The sequence below is a fragment of the Nicotiana attenuata genome, chromosome 10 (genome assembly GCF_001879085.1).
Source record: "Nicotiana attenuata strain UT chromosome 10, NIATTr2, whole genome shotgun sequence".
Taxonomy (NCBI): Eukaryota; Viridiplantae; Streptophyta; class Magnoliopsida; order Solanales; family Solanaceae; genus Nicotiana; species Nicotiana attenuata.
This window is the reverse complement of record NC_031998.1, coordinates 15513529-15533975: the sequence shown is the minus strand read 5'-3', so window position 1 is coordinate 15533975 and position 20447 is coordinate 15513529. Positions and strand designations below refer to the sequence as shown.

General features: G+C 39.7%; 2 protein-coding genes across 2 annotated transcripts; both read left to right on the top strand.

Annotated features, from left to right (window-relative positions):
* LOC109233850 lies at nucleotides 1813-3372 on the top strand. The gene is made up of 4 exons (XM_019399703.1): nucleotides 1813-1946; nucleotides 2239-2341; nucleotides 2667-2739; nucleotides 2988-3372. Exons 1-4 carry the CDS (start codon nucleotides 1865-1867, stop codon nucleotides 3234-3236), a joined length of 507 nt encoding a protein of 168 aa, XP_019255248.1. The 5' UTR covers nucleotides 1813-1864; the 3' UTR covers nucleotides 3237-3372.
* Nucleotides 7077-10935, top strand: LOC109233060 (phosphatidylinositol 4-phosphate 5-kinase 6-like). The gene is made up of 8 exons (XM_019398808.1): nucleotides 7077-8706; nucleotides 8866-9033; nucleotides 9121-9286; nucleotides 9379-9495; nucleotides 9559-9752; nucleotides 9932-10062; nucleotides 10243-10321; nucleotides 10393-10935. Exons 1-8 carry the CDS (start codon nucleotides 7547-7549, stop codon nucleotides 10682-10684), a joined length of 2307 nt encoding a protein of 768 aa, XP_019254353.1. The 5' UTR covers nucleotides 7077-7546; the 3' UTR covers nucleotides 10685-10935.

Here is a 20447-nt window from a genome sequence, read left to right as displayed (position 1 = left end):
GCGTTTGCAAAGTCATTGAAAAATAGCCACTATTTTGCTACATCACGAAAAATTCCAGCATAATATACTGGAGATCGGTGCACCTATGTATGAACTTTCCGCATATTATGCTGGAACTCCAACAGGCGAAAAATTCCAGCATAATATACTGGAGATTGGAGCACCTGTGTATCAACTTCCAACATATTATGCTGGAACGGTAATATACTGGAGTTCCAGTATACTTAATTATACTGGAGTTCCAGTATATTATACTGGAATTTTAGTATTTTATACTGGAGTATTATCCGGATTTTGAACAGTGTTTTCGTTCAGATTTATCTTTACATAAAAAGTGACTAAATTTCGATTACTTTTGAAACTGTGATTATCTTTGAATGACCACTTGTAAATTTGACTTTTTGAATTTCTCCCAATTTAAAGATCATTCAGCGTATTGGAACCTGCGTCTGCTTCTCTATCCTGAAATATATCGATGGCACTCCATCTTTACAAATTGGAGTATCAAACGATACGTAAAACTTGGGATCTATTGAGAACTTATACTGCAAGATATTATATTCTTTCTTATTAGATTTATAAAGTATGAAAATGGTTTTCCTTGCATAAAAGGCAAGTATTTACATTATTTTATCCCTTGAGTTTATGATTGTAGGTAGGGGTGTACAATTTGAACCGGAAAACCGTACCAAATAGAAAAGTCAAATCAAACCGACTAAAAAACCCGACTAGGTTTGGTATTGAGTAAAAAAACCGAACCAAACTGACATATAAATATATAATTTTTATATATACTTTTAAGATTTTATATAGAGTTTTCTTTAAAAATTGTCTAGAAATATTTGGGATTATCTTGCAGGATATAATATTTAATAGTATATGAAGTGCTCCATATTTATTAACCTTAAATAATGGGTTGTATGATCACTTTCTCATCAAGTGTTACGGAAATGCGTCAATCTCTTTGTTCTTCCATATTCGTATCATATGTTAAGATCTACTAAATTGTTATGTCTTTTTCGAATGTAAAGTGATTATTATTATTATTATTTAGGTATCATATTGATTTTTATGTTTAATTACTAAATTCGGTTAACCTTGAAAGTGCACATCAACGAAACATTATTGTCAGACGACTAAAAAAAATAACTAATATATGTTACTAAGAAAATTCTCTCATAAGAATATTGTAATAGATAATGTTTGTCAATTTTTTATATTTTTACTAAACATATATTTACTTATAAAAAATTTAACAAAGTAAGATTAAAATAATATTTAAGTAACAAAAAACCCGAAATATCCGACAAAACCGAACCAATCCAAACCGATATAGTTGGTTTGGTTCGATTTTGATGAAAACCGAACCAACGCGGTCCATGTACAACCCTAATTTTAGGTTGTGTGACCAAAAATACACAATTCTACTACTTGAAGTTTAAATATAAGCTATTAACCAAACCTTTTTTGTCCGCTCATTTTGCTTGAAGTTTCTTTATTCCTTTTGCAATTATCATCATCTCTCTTAGGCAATCACCTTAGGCTTACTCTACTGAAGAGCTTTTTCCCCAATTTTCCTCGTGTAACAAGACCCCTGCTGGCCTTTTTTGCTTTTCTAATACTATATGCTAAACATATAAACCTTCTCTGATTAGCATATAGTATTAGAATGTACATTTTCAAAGCTATTAATTAGAGAACTTCATAAAAAGTTTTGTCCAAACCTCAAGGAATATAATATACCCTTCCTACCTTCCAAGCCTCATATCACACCCATATATAAATTTCTTTTAAAGTATATAATATATAAAGCTCTTTCTCCTTCCACCATTGTCCCCTTATTTTTTTTCTTAATCTCCAAATTATGGGAACCTTCAAGAAAATTGGTGAAGGAGCTCTCCAATTTATGGGCCATGCCATCTCGAAAATTGGTCAAAGTTTTCAGGGTGTGTATAAGCCGCTTTTCCAATATTAGTCATATATTTTCAAGAACTTCTCTATTGTTTCTCATGTTACGTAGAGTGATCATAAGGGAATTTTTCTGAGTTATTGTTGTTTAACCGTCTGAGTACATTGAGCCGGGCTAATCTGGATACCCACTGGGTAGGCCTATTAAGGGGGTAAAACCCTCCCTACCAAGAAATTTTTCATTCTTAAAATTCAACTCGAGATTTTTACAACTGAAACTACCATATTGCATCTTTATCCTTTCTAATGCTTTTGTCATTTATTTTGCAGGAAGAGATGAGAAGATTGACGATGAAATTGTAGAAATATGTTACGACAAGTATTTTAGATGGACGTCTGCTGATTTTTACCATGCAATTTGCCAAACGGTCGAGTAAAATAGTTATTCATATTACTAAAATTTAATATTATGTGATGTAACTGAATGGAAAGGAATTCATTTAATTTCTTCTTTAAAAAAGATTAAACAAATTTATCTTTGAGAAAAGGATTTTTAAATATAAAGAAAAAGTAGCTAAGATATGATCTATATTATATTGTTTGCAACTTGTTTATATATTCTTGTTTAATTTTACTAAATTTTATGATCTTTATGTTTACAAAAAATTTAACCATGCCTGATTTCATTACTGCAAATTAATCACATCGAGAAGAAAATTTAGTTTATTTTCTTAATCTTTTATTTTTGTTTTCTGTAGAGAAATTAATAGAAGGCAAGGGAGTACGCAAATTAAGATTCCAAGCACTACAACTCTATTGCAAGTATACGAAGTAAGTTTCTCACTGTCTAGAAATTTCATATCATATTTAATTCAAATTCATAATATATTTTTTTTTGGGAGTGGGGTGGGGAAGTGTTTCGTGATGGGTGATTTGTTATAATGAATAAAGTTGTATGATTTACTGTTAAAATGAGTAATATTTTATAAAAATTAAAGTTACTTTAATGTAACAAAAAATAGTCACCCCATCTTGTCGTTAAATAATTAGAACAATTTTGGTGAATTTTTATTTTTCAGAAGTATCACAAAGGGAAAGGAACAAAATTGACAAAGGATGAGTTTCGAAAAATTGTTCGTGAACTAATACATGAAGCAGGAGTAACTGGATATGGAGCCAAAGATACATTGTTTTATCTATTTGGAATTCCTGTGACAGCATTATTCATCAAGCAAAGAATAAAGCCACAAGCAATTTCTGATGAGATTTTCATTCCTGCTGTTACTTCTGCTACTGTACTTGTTCTTGCCAAATTCAATAAGGTCTAATAATTCAAAACAATTTCTTCAGTTTTACCGATTCGAATATGTTTCGCTAAACTTCAGTCTCAAACAAGTTGAAGAACTGACCTGAATGTGTAGGTACAATTAATTGCAATTATATGACACTTATATGTTCTTTTTATTCCCAGTGATCTGTTTAAATTTTATGAATCGATACTGTTATACATATTTACGCCTTCAGGTCAAATATATTGCAGTTAGAGATAACTCTCTATAACAAATATTAGTAATATTTAATAACTTGGTGAAAATGATCTAATATGTTATCACCAATTAGACCACAATGATAGTATGAAAAAACTTACCTGATTAGTGTATATAACTTAAATCCGTTATTGTTTTATTTTGTAGTGTTAATTCGTAGGTATATCTTTCCTATAAACTGAAGAGTTTGGGGACTATCTATATATATGCGGTTGTAATTGTAAAAAATGAGTATCTATATAATAACCAGGGATTTGATCAACAAGATTAATTTGGTAAAAGGATTTATCCAAACCAAAAGGCTCTTAGCTTTATGTCACGTCTTTAGTCTTGAACTAAGCGCACGTGCGGCACTTGACAACTTTCTCACAATCTTGTACACCTTGCGCACAATCTTGCTATGTCAAGTCAGCCTAAAATATTACACTCAAGATCGCTAAGGGAATGTTAGATAAGAAAGACCAGAGAAATTTGCCAAATGAAGCTTGTTATTATAGAGAACTTGATTGTTTTGCTTGGTGAGTTACAAATGAATAGCCCCCTTTATATACTAGTCTCCTAGGGCTAGTGAGTAAATAATTATTTTACACAAGGCCCTTAATATTTACAAGTAAGTCCCTTCTCTAGAATATTCTACGTAGCTAGAATCTTCTAAAGACTTTCCTATCAATTCCATAGGGTTCTAAGGTCTTCCATGAGAAATCTATGTATTTCTCTAGAACCTTCCCACATGTGCTAGTCTATTTCTTATGTAAGCTTTTCATATGTCAACAATATATGCCAAATGACACCTACATGGCATGATGATGTGTCGGGTCATGACACTCTTCCCCAGCCAATTATGTGCCACCTTCGGCACAAAGCATCGACACGTACACGCGCACCTCGCTTTGGCGCGCCAGAAATCTTTGTCCATTAGCCATGATGCCCTATGAAGCGGTTCGTCTTCCCATGTCACAAGATATGGGACACATTTCTTCTTGCCCGTTTGTACTCTGAACAACTAGCAATGATGGCCTCAATCCTCCGCTCATCGGATGCCTCTCATTTCTCTTGGCCTGAATCTCCCCATGACTCGACCAAATCTAGCAGCTTCTTAAGCATCGGGTCCATGCTTCCACTCCTTATTTGGCAGTCCGCCATGATTCAAGCCTTACTGGCAAACTTGATCCCTCTGCTTGGTGCATCATTTAAGTCCGATAGCGTACCATCACTTTGTAACTCGCCATCCACTTCAACTATGTCCGCCTAACTTTTCTTGCTGCCACCATGCTCCATATACATGGAACCAAGATAGGCTTTGGAATCCCCTACTTTCGGCTTAGATTCCAAGCGCATCCCCCTAATGCAGGCAGTCCCTCCTGCGTCACCCTTGTGTGCCTGAGCAAAAGTTCCCGATCATTGCTGCAAGCTTCCCCAACTCTGGGCATTCACTTGCCCGATATGATCCTTTACAGAAGTAGCACCCTCCCTTAGACACGTACTCGCTACCGTTTTCTGGCCCCTTGCTATTTCTTTTGGACCCCTGTCCGTTATGGGATGGCCCCTTTCCATTGCCCTTGTATACCTCGGCTATGACTTTCCCGTTGTCCTCATCATGATCTCCCCCATCCCTCTCGGCGTTGCCTTCTTTGGACTTGGCAGGCTCCATCTTGAATTCAACGAGCGACTCGGCTACCGTTATGGCCTCTTCCACGCTGGCTACTTGATGTCTTCTTAACTCCTGCTTTATCCAATTTTGCAACCCATCCATCAAGTAGATGAGGGAATCTTCCTCGGACAACGACGATATTTGCAGCATTAAGGTAGTGAACTCACGCACATACTCCCGAATTGTGGCCATCTGTCGGAGCTCCCTTAGCTTCCGCCTAGCCTCATACACCACATTCATCGGGTAGAATTGCTTCTTCATCTCCTTCTTGAACTACTCCCTCGTCTCAATCTTGCATAGCCCCTTCTCCGTGTTGGCATACTTTCGACGCCACCATAACGTGACAACCTCGGTCAAGTACATTGAGGCGTTGTGTACCTTAAGAACTTCGTCATCCTCCAAAGTAAGTCTGCCACCTCGCGTGCGTCCCGTGCACCGTCATACTGCTTTCACTTAGGGACCTTCACATCGGTCCCTTTTGCAAGTACCACGCCCTCGGTAATTCCGACCATGGTTCCCTACAAAGCTTCCTTCTAGCAATCTCTTGTATTCTTTCCAACATTCCTTCAGTCATAACCTTGCTCTGATACCACGTTGTCACGTCCTTAGACTTGAACTAAGTGCACGTGCGGCACTTGACAACTTCTTCACGATCTTGCACACCTTGCGCACGATCTTGCTATGCCAAGTCAGCCTAAATATTACATTCAAGATCACTAAGGGAATGTTAGATAAGAAAGACAAGAGAAATTTGTCAAATGAAGCTTGTTATTATAGAGAACTTGATTGTTTTGCTTGGTGAGTTACAAATGAATAGCCCCATTTATATACTAGTGTCCTAGGGACTAGAGAGTAAATAATAATTATTACACAAGGCCCTTAATATTTACAAGTAAGTCCCTTCTCTAGAATATTCTACATAGCTAGAATATTCTAAAGAGTTTCCTAGCAATTCCATAGGGTTCTAAGGTCTCCCATGAAAAATCTCCGTATTTCTCTAGAACCTTCTCACATGTGCTAGTCTATTTCATATGTAAGCTTTCAATATGTCAACAATATATACCAAGTGGCACCTACGTGGCATGATGATGTGGCGGGTCATGACATATATCTCTGATTTTTTTTTTTGCTTTAAGCTCAAGCCCTTAAAATAATTTCAAAGGCGAGATTCCATTCTTTTGAAAATCAATTGTAAATTACATTAATGAAGTAAAAAAAAAAAAAGAAATTACGTTGTTAGTATATAATTATGTCAAAGTATCACATTTGGTGAATGCGTAAGCTGTCACTCACAGAAAGTTATTTTTTAGAGAAAAAAGTAAAGAATCTGATTAGTATCCTTAATTGGTGAATCTACACACACTTTTGAACATTTTCAAAAGCTGCCACTTTTGAAAACCGGTGAGTTTCACCGCCGAGGGTTATGGTGGGATAAATATAATTCTTCCACCTTCAATTAGAAGTTTTAGTTTCGAGCTATAAGAATGGTAGAGAGCGCTTTCTACTTTAATGAGCCTTATGCGATGCGAATCTAGATTAATCAGGACTTCAATACAAATACTGAACATCGAAACCATAAAAAAGAATTTTTAATAACACATTCATTAGGTAGTTTCAAGAGAAGTTTATGATCTCCGAATATGGGAAATTAGATTAACTCTAAACTCGGTCATCCCTCCAAATGTCATAAAGCCTCAATTTTCATAGCTGTTTTAACGGTTATTGTAGCTGAACAAGTCTTCCTTTGAATCATCCAAACCACAACCAGATAAAAATTGGAAAAACAACTTTCTCGACCCAAAATCTATACAAAAAAAATTCTACTAATAGGTATCGCTGTTCAACTTATTCTTAATGATATTAACTTTTTCAATAAATTTTAAAATGGTCCATCCACTAGTTGATTGGCTTCTTCCAATTAATAACATAGGTATATAACTATTTTCTAATTAATTAGACTTACGAGGCCCCATTTGACCTGCACTATCACATGTTTAAGTCCTCATTTTCCCAATAATGATAGACAAGTTAATTTGTAGATACCCCTTAAAGTTAAAACAACCCAAAAAAGACAAGGAAAAAAGAAAAAGGAAGACAAAAAAAATACAACTTTTTTGTTTGGAAAATGTGGTCAAAATAAGGACAAAGAATGTGAACGTACTTGATTTCTTTTCTTGTCTCCTTCATTACATCACAAAGTAGGGACAGAGAAAGAAAGGGAGAGAAAGCGAGCAAATAGAGAGAAAGACAGAGAGAAAAAAAAAAGGAGCAATTTTCTATCTTTGCATGTCCATGCATGGTTGAAACAATACATTTTGTCAATGAAAACAGATCAAATCCATCAACTTTTTTGCTACTTATTTCTGATTAACACAAAAAATAATTTAATAATATGCTAAAATCCATGTCAAGATCGAGAAGAAATTAAAAGGACAATAACATGAAGGCGTGGGAGGCAACTATAAGGATAACACAGGCTGCAACAAGAAGACGTGCCAACACGATTTTCGGTACACAAGGATCATCACAGGTAGAAGAAGAAAATGATCAAGAGCAACAAGAAGATATTGAAGAGCACGCGAGCGGAGAAATTTTCCATGCAGAGAGATTTCTCCCCAATGGAGATTACTATAGTGGCTATTGGCTTGATAATTTCCCTCATGGACAGGGGAAATATTGGTGGACGGACGGATGTATGTACGTTGGAGATTGGTTTAGAGGGAAAACGATGGGGAAGGGGATGTTTAGTTGGCCCTCGGGGGCAATGTACGAGGGGAATTTCAAGAGCGGATTTATGGATGGAGAGGGGACTTACACGGGGCCTACTGGCGATACGTATAGAGGTTCTTGGGTAATGAATTTGAAACATGGACATGGCGTTAAGGAATACGCGAACGGAGATTGTTATGATGGGGAATGGTGCAGGGGATTACAAGAAGGAAATGGGAGGTATACATGGAAGAATGGGAATTATTATGTTGGTGAATGGAAGAATGGGACAGTTTGTGGTAAAGGCAAAATGTATTGGCCTAATGGGAATGTTTATGAAGGGAATTGGGAAGATGGATTTCCTAAAGGAAATGGAACATTTAGATGGAATGATGGGAGTTTTTATGTGGGAAATTGGAGTAAAGATCCAAATGAACAAAATGGTACATTTTATCCATCTGGATCATTGTTAGAAGGTGGCAATCTTGAATGGGATCCTCAACAAGTTTTCAATGTTGATTTAACAGAATGTACTATTTGTCCGCCTGAGAAAGTTCCGATATTGCCTTCACAGAAAAAACTCGCGCTATGGAGATCATCTAAGGCGGTGGACAACAACGTTAGACCTAGGAGAATGTCCTTGGATGGGAGAATAGATGCACCTGCTGTAGATAGGGAATTTGGGAGAATACGTCTATCGGATGCTGCTGGAAATTCTGCTAGTACTTCTTATAATTCGGACGATTCCATGGTTGGCTTGCAGGAAACTGATGGATATTTATTAAGAGGAAGCCCTATTAGGATTCCTAAGTTTGTAAAGAGGCAAGGTCAGACCATTTCCAAAGGACATAAGAATTATGAGCTTATGCTCAATTTGCAGTTGGGAATCAGGTAGCTATTTTAACTTGTGTTTTTTTCTAACTTTCATGTATATTTCAAGAATTTATTTGCAAATTGAGATACTATATGTCTACATCATCTTGCTTGATGATTAGAACTATGCAAGTTACCTTGTGTGATTTTTACTTGTGATGTAAATTTATGGCATAGGCATTCAGTAGGAAGGCCTGGTCCTCCTCCATCACTAGATCTCAAGCCATCAGCATTTGATCCTAGAGAGAAGTATTGGACAAGGTTTCCACCTGAAGGATCGAAGATCACGCCACCTCATCCGTCTTGTGAATTCAGATGGAAAGATTATTGTCCAAAAGTTTTCAGGTAAGGCCTAATTATACAAGATTGGAGTATTTAAGTGTGCAAATTTAAACACTTTTGAAGCTAGTCATTTATCGATATGTTTGTCAGGGCTTTACGGATGTTATTCAAAGTGGATGCAGCTGATTATATGATATCAATTTGTGGTAATGATGCCCTCCGGGAGCTTTGTTCCCCTGGAAAAAGTGGAAGTTTTTTCTACTTGACAAACGATGATCGATACATGATCAAGACAATGAAGAAAGCAGAAACAAAAGTAAGTCTTAAATAAAACAGCACTGCTTTTTTTTTTCCCTGCAAAAGATCACTGTCCCTTCTCATCATTTTTCATGCCAATGGATTTGTTAGGTGCTTCTAAGGATGTTAAGTGCCTATTTCAATCATGTTCGCGCGTTTGAGAACACCCTTGTGACTAAGTACTATGGCCTGCATTGTGTGAAGCTAAGTGGACCAGCACAGAAGAAGGTATTCAACATAAAGTAAAGTCAAACAATCTGTTCAATTCTAATGCTCTCATCAATGGTTTAGGTACGGTTTGTTATCATGGGGAATCTTTTTTGCACAAATTACTCAATTCATAGACGATTCGACTTGAAAGGATCAACATTTGGCCGAATGACTGATAAGCCAGAATCAGAGATTGATGCAACCACAACCCTTAAAGACCTTGATCTGAACTTCATCTTCAGGTTACAAAAGACATGGTTTCAGGAATTCCGAAGGTAAAATTTTTTGCTTTGGCTTCTTTTGTCCTTCACACACGACGACATTTGAAACTTTCAACATCTCATTCAAGCATAAAATACATGTCAGGAAAAGATTTCGCAACATTGGTGTGACTTAATATGACATTCATAGAAATGTCGTCGTGTATGAAAAGTGAAAATTATCTATTTTGCAGGCAAGTTGACAGGGATTGTGAGTTCTTGGAACAAGAGGGAGTGATGGACTACAGCCTTTTAGTTGGAATTCATTTTAGAGAAGCAGATAGTGGTGAAGACCAGACACCTTCTGGTTGTAGAACACCAATTGGTTGGTGCTAATTTTATATAACACTTGAATGTTTACCTTTTAAAGCTAAGTGAATTCTGTGATAACTTCATTCTAGCTTGTCATAGAACATCATTCATTTGGAAAATTCGTTTATTTGTAACTTTCCTTATAATTCAGGCTTAACCAGTTTAAAGTAAGCATGACTATCTTTTGTTGCAGATAATGGAGGCTCGGAAAATGAAGCAGTTCCTCGTCTTTCTCGAGCAGATATGGATCAGTTGCTTCTTGATCAGGCAGGGTAAGTCAGAAACTTTGGTCAAAATCAGCTGTCATGAATTAAGATTCTTGATTGTATGATGAAAATTGCAGGTGGGCAAGCATAAAATTAGGAATAAACATGCCAGCAAGAGTTGAAAGGACAGAGAGGAAAATGAGTGAAGGAGAGATTCAGCTAATAGGAGAAGCAACAGGAGAATTGTATGATGTGATACTGTTTTTTGGTATCATAGACATACTTCAAGACTATGACATTACAAAGAAGCTTGAACATGCATACAAGTCTATGCAATGTGATCCCAACTCCATCTCTGCAGTCGATCCAAAGGCGTACTCAAGGCGTTTTCGTGATTACATTTTCAAAGTTTTCATAGAAGACAACTAATTAACATACATATATGCTTCCCTTTCTCTGAGAGGGCTTCAAACTGCAAGCTAGCTTAATTAGGACTCTCAGTACACCATTTGTTTATCTGCAGTTGAAACTCCTTCACTGCATTTTCTCATCTTAAAACTATTCTTATGATCATAGGTATATATATACACACACAATTCAGGATGAGTACTGTTGTATAGAAAAAGTTGTAACAGAAGCAACATAAATGTGATTGATATGAAAATTGTTGTTTTAAGGTATTTGCAGGGAACAATGGATTCTAAGCTAGAATTTATTTGAATTTAACAAAATTTCCATTTACTAATTGATTTAAGCTCCTTAATTCTTCAGGAGCTTAGTATGGTTCACGAACAAATTTTGCTGGTATTGTTGTTAACCCCAAAAATGAGTAACAATTAAATTTGTATGCGGCTTAACCGATATGTGATTTAATTCAATACGAATGGTTAAGAACAACAGGTAAATAAGTTAAAGACAAAATAAATGATCAAACCAATCGCAATGTGATAACCAAGCCTAATCTTAGGTTGAACAGTGGAATTCGTCCTCAATTGGACCTTCGGTACGAGCTTGGTCGTGAATAAAGAAGAGAACGAATGAAGAACACTTTGAGCAATAGCTAGAAGACAAAAGTAAACATTTTATTGCTTTGATTTTGCGTGTCATGGTGTGTCAGGATGAAAGAAAATTTTCCCTTTCAGTCATAGTACAAGTCTAAATAAGGTAAAAATCTTCTGTTTTTGCTAAATGTCGATATGCAGTTGATACCGGGCAGGATTCACACCGTAATATCCGGTTGAGGGTGAACATTACGGCCCTCTATTTGTCATGTATAACCATTTTTCGCGTTTTCGGAGGTCCAGAGGCTATACTTGGTCTGGTCCGTTACTTCACCGTGCCCGATCTTAGATACATCGTTCATTCTTCCTGGGTTTCGATACGAGTTATTCTTGGGCCTCGACTATAGTCATGTCAAGCCGTGCTTCCCCTTTGTTTCCTCATTGGGCAATCGGGGAAAGCTCTACCCTCAATTTTACCTGTATACAGATAGTCCCCTCATTTCTCAGAGAGTAGATTTATCGAAGCGACGGGAAGTAATAAATTAATCCCGGTTCCTTCTTCCGTACGCTACAACCGAGTTGATGGGTCAGTGAAACATCCCATCAGTCACGTTGTTCTGACTTCGGACCCGTGTCAATTTCCGATTGACTATCCCCGAATACGAAATGTCATGCATTGATTACCCCTTCTCTATTAAAGCTTCGATCCTTTTTCCACTTTTTTACTTTCCGATTCCAGAGTTCCTTAATTTACCCTCGAACTCTTCACTTATTCCTAACCCCTTCAAACCTTCATACATTGTTTTCTTGATCTTCATATTCTCGTCTTCAAATCTTCATACTCCTTCTTCAAATCTTCAAGTCTGGCCTTCATATCTTCATCCTTATCTTCAAATCTTCATCCTCACCTTCAAATCTTCATATTTTCCAGAGCTCGATGACGAAAATTTCCAAATCCGTGCCTCAATAGACTATCCCTTCAACTTCCAACCCGGCCACAGATGCCGAGGTGGCCGTTCTTGAGGCAACCCCGGAACCTCCTTTGAAGAGCTTAATCCCCGAGGGCTGCTCAATTGAAAATGACTTCAAAGTCGAGAAAGCCTCTACTCAATAACGAATGCCGAGGTGGCCGCTCCTGAGGCGACCCCGGAACATCCTTTGAAGAGCTTAATCCCCGGGGGCTGCTCCATTGAAAATGACTTCAAAGTCGAGAAAGCCTCCAGTGAATAGGACCAGGCAAAAGGTTATAGAGGTACATCTGATCCGTTACCGAGGATACACTCTCTACAGTTCGGGAGGACTGCAACTAGGAGGGCAAGGAAGTGGTCGTCCCCGGGCCTAATGAGGACATTACCACTCACATGGAGGGGTATTTAAGTATTTACACTTACCTCTTCACGCTTGCCCCGGTGGACCCTATAATCCTTGGCTTTTGCAAAAGGTTCGAGGCCTGCCTTGGGCAGATTCACCCGCCTTTTGGAGGATCGTAATCTTCCTTCGCCACTTCATCAACAACATTGAAGAACCTCGATTTACCCTTGACCACTTGCTTCATCTCTACTCCGAATTTTTCGAGGGGGTTGATCAAACTTTTGCGTCGAGCAAGCAAAGCTCCGTTCTCGAGCATCGATGAAGATCGGGATTGAGGTTGGCAGGGGAGATTCTTTCGGGTGAAGACCGAGGATCTCATTCCCCCCGAAATTTTATCGTTCCTTGAAAAATGGAACTCAACTCGTAAGTTTCTTTCCTTCCTGAGTACTTGCTACTTCTTTTGTTCTTTTTCTAATTGCATGTTCCTATCATTGTGAGCAGTCTCCCAAGTCCCCAATGCAATCCCCTGCTTCAAGGAATAGATTGAGGGGATCTGCAAACAAATGTCATATTTTGAGCGCGAATGGCGCAAGCTTTCAAAGGGCAAGTGGGAGGCCCGTTCCCATGGTGAATGCTCTTCCCGAACAAGTTTACTTTCATACTCAACTTTTATTTCTACTAAATCTTTTCTCTTTTACAGGTTTGCCCAAGACCACTGATCTTCGTCCATTGGATGAGGATGAGGATGAGGATCTGTCCTCACTTGCTGAACCCTCCGCTTCGGGATAACCTGGAGTTGCTGCATGGGAGGAGAAAAAGAAGAAATCCTCTATCTCGCCGGACGCCGAGGTCAAGAAGAAGAGGGTAATTGTCCGAGTCCGAAAAAGCAACAAGAAGAGCACCCAAGCCAAGGTACAAGACCCCGATTTCCTCTTCCGGCTCAGGGATTACCATGAAAACGATGAACTAGAGTTTCGCTCGTGGGTCGACAATTGACGAAGAAGAACAGGTGGTAACCGAGGAAGGTAGTCGAGAGGCTGATCTTTCTTTAGCTCGGGATCCAGAAGGAAAATCATAGGCTACGGCCTCTTGAGAAACTATCCCCTCCCCGAAGGAAATAGCCGGTGTCATCGACATCGTGGAGTCACCGTCTCACATAGAGTCTATGTTCGACAAGGCTCAGGCTGACAAAGAGAAATCAAATGAGATGGCACGGGGCACAGACAATGCCCTCAACATGTGTTTCGATAGTGTGGACATGGGTGCATTAGAGGATTATTCCAGGCTTGGTCACCTAGAGATTCCAAAAAAGGATGTATCGTCGAGAGCAGGCAAGCCAAGATCGAGCCCGAAGCTGGTGAGGTAGTTTCCCGCTCCAAGTGTGGACCCCGACCGTAAATGAACGGTCATCATACTATCCCGGCGGACACCCAGGTGATGTCCTTTCCGGTGGGTGTGGCCAGCTATCTTCGCTTCCTAGTGATCGAAGAGGACTAGACGAAGATAAATGAAGTAGGCCCATCGAGCCTTTTCAAAGAGGCACAACAGGCACTGAACCAGGTAAGTTTCCTATTCCTTGTGCCCTTTGCAAGTCTTGCTTAGATTTAGCACACTCTAACAATCTTATCTTTTTGTTTTTTAGGCTTCAGTGCTCCACCATGGAATCTTCCTTCGGTCTCGAATGGAAGTCAGCGAGCTTGAGTTTGAGCTCAAAGAGCAAGTTCGCTAGAAGGACATGTATAGGGTCCTTAGTGAGCAAAAGGATGAGGCCTTCAAGGACCTCCCTATTGTTCGAGTCGGGCTAGAGAAAGCTCAAAAGGATGCTCTGTCCGTGAAATAGGAGCATGCCGGCCTGTTCAAGAAGGAAAGGATTTTTTGAGGTTAAAAATGAGAGGTTATGCGTAGTGACTAACAATTCAACCTCGAAGGTCCAAGAGAAGATAGACCTGATTGACCAGCTCCGGGTTGAGATGAACCAGGTCAAAGCTACGGCCGAGGCGCTGAGGAGCAGGATGGATCTGCTGGCCTCGAAAAATGAGGCTGAAAAAGAGGATCTAGCATCGATCAAAGACCATTCTCCGGGTGGCAAAGGATAAGGCCGACAAATGGTCCCGGCTGATTGATGAACTTTGGGCACAACTGAATTCAACCGTCTTAGAACGGGACGAACTCGGTCGAGAATATACAGTACTGAAGGCCAAATTAGAGGCAACCTCGATTGATTCCTCTGAGGTCGAAGAAATGTTGGCCCAATATAAGACTAATGTAGAGATAATCGAGGCATGTTTAATACCGAAGGCCGAGTATGCAAAGAGGCTATCCCGGAGGGAGACTCTTGAGGAGATTCATGCCCGGGGATTCGATTCGTCGGTCGAGATCGAAGAGGGCAAAAGGCTCGAGGCCAAGGCAAAAAGAACTTTATGAGCCAGAAGGTCCTGAAGGTTCCGGTGCCGAGTCGAGCTCTAGTGAAGATTAGGCGGAGATGCCTTAGCTCCTTTTTTGTTTCCTTTTTGTACATTCTTTTTTTTTTTTGTTTATTTTGAGGTCGTTTTATCGTGCCTTTGTAAATATATTTTGAAATATATATATATAAAATTTCCTTCGGCAACTCTGTGTCCTTTACTTTTCAGCATCTATTTGCAATTTTTTATTTGTGGATCGTCCTTAATGCCTTAGCATAGAATTAGACGTAATTTGGTGTATCCATTCTCTAGATGCCCGAATGATGCCCGGTTTCGATAGTAACTCCGAATTTTTCGTGGCTTAGAAATTTTGATTAGAAACGAAGGCCTTTAAGACACTCAAGTGTTTTAGTCATATACGATGGTATTTTGCCGAGGGTAACACTTTAATAGGTTTTAATCGTACGTAAGGGTCTTACTTTTTGAGTACGTACTAGGACGTCTCCGAGCAATTTTAGGTCATAGCCTTTCATGTTCGGGCCCTGCCTAATAGGTTCGGTGCCTCCGAGTTTCGATAGCCTGGGCCATCTGATATTTTATTGGTCGGCAGTCTCGAGTCGGGTTTCCCGTAGGCTCTAGGATTCATGATCTGTTTTTCGTTCTAAGTAATTCGATGGATGCATCGATGGTGCAAAATGCGTAGTGATAAAGTATAAAGAAAGCAAAGATCTCTTTCATTGTTTTGTATGTAGATTACATAATCGAAGGTGCATACGCCTTGTGCCATGGATAGAGTTGGCTACATGGGTATGGTTCGTTTGACTATTTGACCCTTACTACGAATCCTAACTACCAAGCCTTTGGCTTTCAGTATTAAGTAATAGCACCTTCTAAAGATCCCAGCCTGGGGGGTAATGGCCCCTAGCATTTGAGGTCGAACTCTTGAGGGCTCGAATACTGTTGGTTTACTGCAAGTGATCAGCAACTCCGGCTTTAGGCCGGCCTTCAAAACTAAGGTAGCACGTTTTACTGTTGCCTCGTTAAAAACCTTTCTATAAAACCCACTTCGGGAAAAATAGTACAACACGTGCTTTCAGACCTAATAGTCACATTTGCCCTCGGCCGAGTACCTGCATAAGTTAGTCCGTAGTATAACGGAATTAAAAAAGGAATCAAGCTCGTACCATAGCAGTAGTACCGCTTTAAGTGTGCCACATTCCAGTTGTTCGATAATTGTATGTCGTTTCCTGACTCGAGTTTAAATGAGCCTTTCACGGTTATTCAGACAACTCTGTACGGTCCTTCCTAATTCGGGCCTAATTTCCCGTCATTTAGGTTCCTGGTGTGTAGCGTTACTTTCCTTACACTCTGTTTGGATCATTATTTCCCGTTGTTTACAATGTATTGTATTGTATTGTATCGTATCGTTTTATGAATAGAATGTTTGGATATATTGTATTGTTTGTTATTGTTAAATAATATTTTGATGTTTGGTTTGACTGTATCGTACTGTACTATAACTGATAAGTTTACTAAAATACCCTCAATTGTTTAAATATTAAATTTATCAAAAATTATGCATAAAATTAATTTTAAAAAATAAAACAGAAGAAGGAAAAACAGCTTAAGAAAGCAGAACAAAGAAGCGAGACAGAAGAAGGCAAAACAAAGGAGCACGGCTAATTAGAATCGAGTTAAAAGCAAATTAGGAGAAAAAATAAAACAGAAGGCGGCAAAACACCTTTAACGTTGACGGCAAAAGTTCTGGAAAAAAATAAAGTAGGTTTTAGGTTGGAGATTTGGAGTTAAAATAGAAAAGAGGTAAAGAGTAAAATAGAATTGTGGAGTAATAAGCTAGGGCATAATTGAAAAGAAAAATAGGAAACAATCCTACCACACCAAATCGGTTGTTTCAAAAAAGAGGACTTTTCATTGTTCCGGAACAATGGATTTAACAATACAATACAACCAGTTTTAATGAAACAGTCAAAACAAACATTATTTTGGGATAACAATACAATACGATACAATGAAGAACAACCATCCAAACAAGCTGTTAACACCAAGTCCACAATTTGAAAATGTCGAACGTTAGCTCTTCGGTTATAGTGTCTCCCTACTTGCTGCTTCCGGGCGGCCAACCGGACCAGGACAGTTTCTCGCCTTTTGTCCAATAATTCTAGGCTCGTAGTCATGGCCTCGCCGTTTGACATTTCGGTAGCATACTGGAACCTGAGGCTCGGTTCCCCTACCTCGAATAGGATTAAGGCTCCTGCTCCGTAAACTAGAGAGAATGGGGTCGCTCCAGTACTCGACTTCAAAGTCGTCGGGTATGCCCACAAGAACTTCGGGCAAGATTTCCTTCCACTTTCCTTCGAATCGGTCAGTCTCTTTTTCATGTTTTGGAGTATAGGTTTGTTTGTTGATTCTTCTTTCCCGTTCCTACTAGGGTGGTAGGGCGTTGATAATATCTTTTTGATTTTGTGGTCTTCGAAAAACTTACTTACCTTGCTGCCAACAAAGTGTTTTCCGTTGTCGTAAACGATCTCAGCCGGTATCCCAAATTGACATATTATGTGATCCCAGATAAAGTCGATGACCTCTTTATCTCGGACCTTCTCGAACGAGTGTGCCTCGACCCACTTGGAAAAATAATTGGTCATGAGTAGTATGTATTGGGTTTTACCACGCGCCCATGGTAGGGGACCAACGATGTCCATCCCTCATTTCATAAAAAACCATGGCGATAGGACCGGGCGAAGTATCTCTCCCGGCTGATGAATCATTGGGGCGTGTCTTTGCGATCGTTGCATTTTTTTATGAAGTCTTTCGCATCTTTCTCCATTTCATTCCAGTAGTAACCAGCTTTGATTAACTTCCGAACTAGGGATTCTGCCCTCAAGTGGTTCTCGTAAGTGCCCTCGTGGACCTCTCTCATAGCGTATGCGGTCTCTCTCGGACCGAAGCACATAGCTAGTGGGCCGAAGAAGGATCTTCTGAATAATTTCCCCTCGACCAAGCTGAATCTGGCAGCTTTGGTGCGCAGGGCTTTCGATTCCTTGGGATCTGATGGCAATTTTCCTGTCTTGAGGTAGTCTATGTATTTGTTTCTCCAATCCCAAGTCAAACTTGTCGAGTTTACCTTGGCATGACCTTCTTCCATTATTGAGTTCATCAGTTGTACCACTTCCCCCGAGTCAAATTCATCAGAGTCGACAGACGACCCCAAGTTGTCCAGATGCATCGACCTCACTATTCTGATCCCGAGGTACGTGCTGCAGAGTCCATTCCTTGAATTGGTGTAGGGTCACCTGCAATTTGTCCAAGTACTTCCGCATCCGTTCCTCTTTTACTTCAAACGTTCCGGTGACTTGATTTGCGACAAGGAGGGAGTCATATTTGGCTTCGATCACTTTGGACCCGAGGCTCTTAGCCAGTTCTAGACCTACAATAATAGCTTCAAACTTGACTTTATTGTTAGTATATTTTACAATTCTAATGGACTGTCTAATTACGTTACCCGCAAGTGGTTTTAATACAATACCGAGCTCGAACCCTTTTGCGTTGAAGGCACCGTCTGTGAATAGGGTCCAAATAATCGATCTAGTCCCCGAGGTGAGCAGTAGTTCTCTTTCGACTTCGGGTATTAAGGCTGGCGTAAAGTTGGCTACAAAGTCCACCAAAATATGAGATTTTATGGCAGTCCGAGGTTTGTACTCGATATCGTACCCGCTAATCTATATGGCCCATTTGGCCAGCCGGACCGAGAGGTCGAGCTTGTGTATGACATTCCCAGCGGGTAATAGGTCACGACACATATGGGGTGGTATTGAAAGTACGTTTTTAATTTCCTAGAAGCGCTTAGTAAGGCGAGCGCTAATTTTTCTAGGCGAGGATACCTTGTTTCGGCATCGCCTAGGGTTCTACTAACATAATAAATAGGAAATTGTATACCTTCTTCTTTCTGGACTAGGACACCACTTACTGCCACCTCGAAAACTACCAGCTAGAGATACAATTGTTCGTCTGCCTTCGGAGTTTGCAGTAAAGGGGGCTCGATAGGTATCGCTTGAGTTCTTCCAAATCTTGCTGGCGTTTCGGAGTCCACGAGAAATTGTTCTTCTTTTTCAATAGTGAGAAGAATCGATGACTCTTATCGAACCATCTCGAGATGAACCGGCCCAATGCGACTATCTGCCCGGTCAGTCTTTGTATTGCCTTGATGTAGTCGACTACGGTGATGTCCTCTATGGCCTTTATTTTGTTGGGGTTGATCTTTATTCCCCAATTAGACACCATGAATCCGAGAATCATGCCCGAGTTGCCTCCAAACGCTCACTTCTCTGGGTTTAGAATCATGTTATACTTTCTCAATATGTCGAAGGTTTGCTGCAAATGTTTCAAATGGTCCTCTGCTCGTAGGGACTTGACCAACATATCGTCAATATAAAATTCCATTGCTTTTCCTATTTGTTCTTCGAACACCGCTTGACTAGGCATTGGTATGTGGCACCGACGTTCTTTAATCTGAACGGCATTATACTATAGCAGTAGGTGCCGAATTTGGTTATGAAAGAAGTCTTCTCTTGATTGTCCGGGTCCATTCATTTGGTTGTACCCGGAGTAGGCGTCCAGAAAATTGAGTATCTCGTGTCTGGCCATCGCGCGATCATTCGATCGATGTTAGGCAAAGGGAAAGAATCCTTCGGACATGCCTTGTTTAGATCCTTATAATCTAAACACATCCTCAATTTATTTTCTTTTTTAGGCACTACCACTATTTTAGCTAAACAATCCGAGTATTTAACTTCCCGGATGGAACCTATTTTCAGAAGTTTGGATACCTTATCCTTGATGAATGCATGTTTGATCTCAGACTGTGGCCTTCTCTTCTGCTTAACCGGATGGAACCTCAGATCCAAGCTTAACTTGCGAGTAGCTACCTCCGGTGGGATCCCTGTCATGCTTAGATGGGACCAAGAAAACAATCGACGTTAGCTTTAAGAAAATCAGCAAGTTTTTCCTGATCTTGGGGGTTAGTCCCGTGCCCAAGCATACCTTTCGATCCGGTAGGTGCTCGATCAATATAACTTGCTCCAACTCCTCAATTGTCAATTTGGTGGCGTCAGTGTCATCGGGTGCTATGAATGATCTCGAGACACTGTAATCGTCCTTATTGTCCGCTGCATTCTCCTTTTGTTTTTCCGCTCGGCTGAGGCCGATATCATTAATTGCTATTTAGTTTCTTCTTTTTTTGGTTGGTTCCGAGCTTTTTGATGTTGAAACCGCGGGCACTAGGATCACTTCATCCACAATGAACATTTCCCTTGCAGTTGGTTGTTCTCCGTATACCCTTTTGACTCCCCTGGAGTGGGAAATTTCAGCGTCTGGTGTAAGGTCAAAGGCACTGCCGTCATGTTGTGGACCCACGGCCTCCCGAACAATGCATTGTACCTCATATCCCCTTTGATCACATAG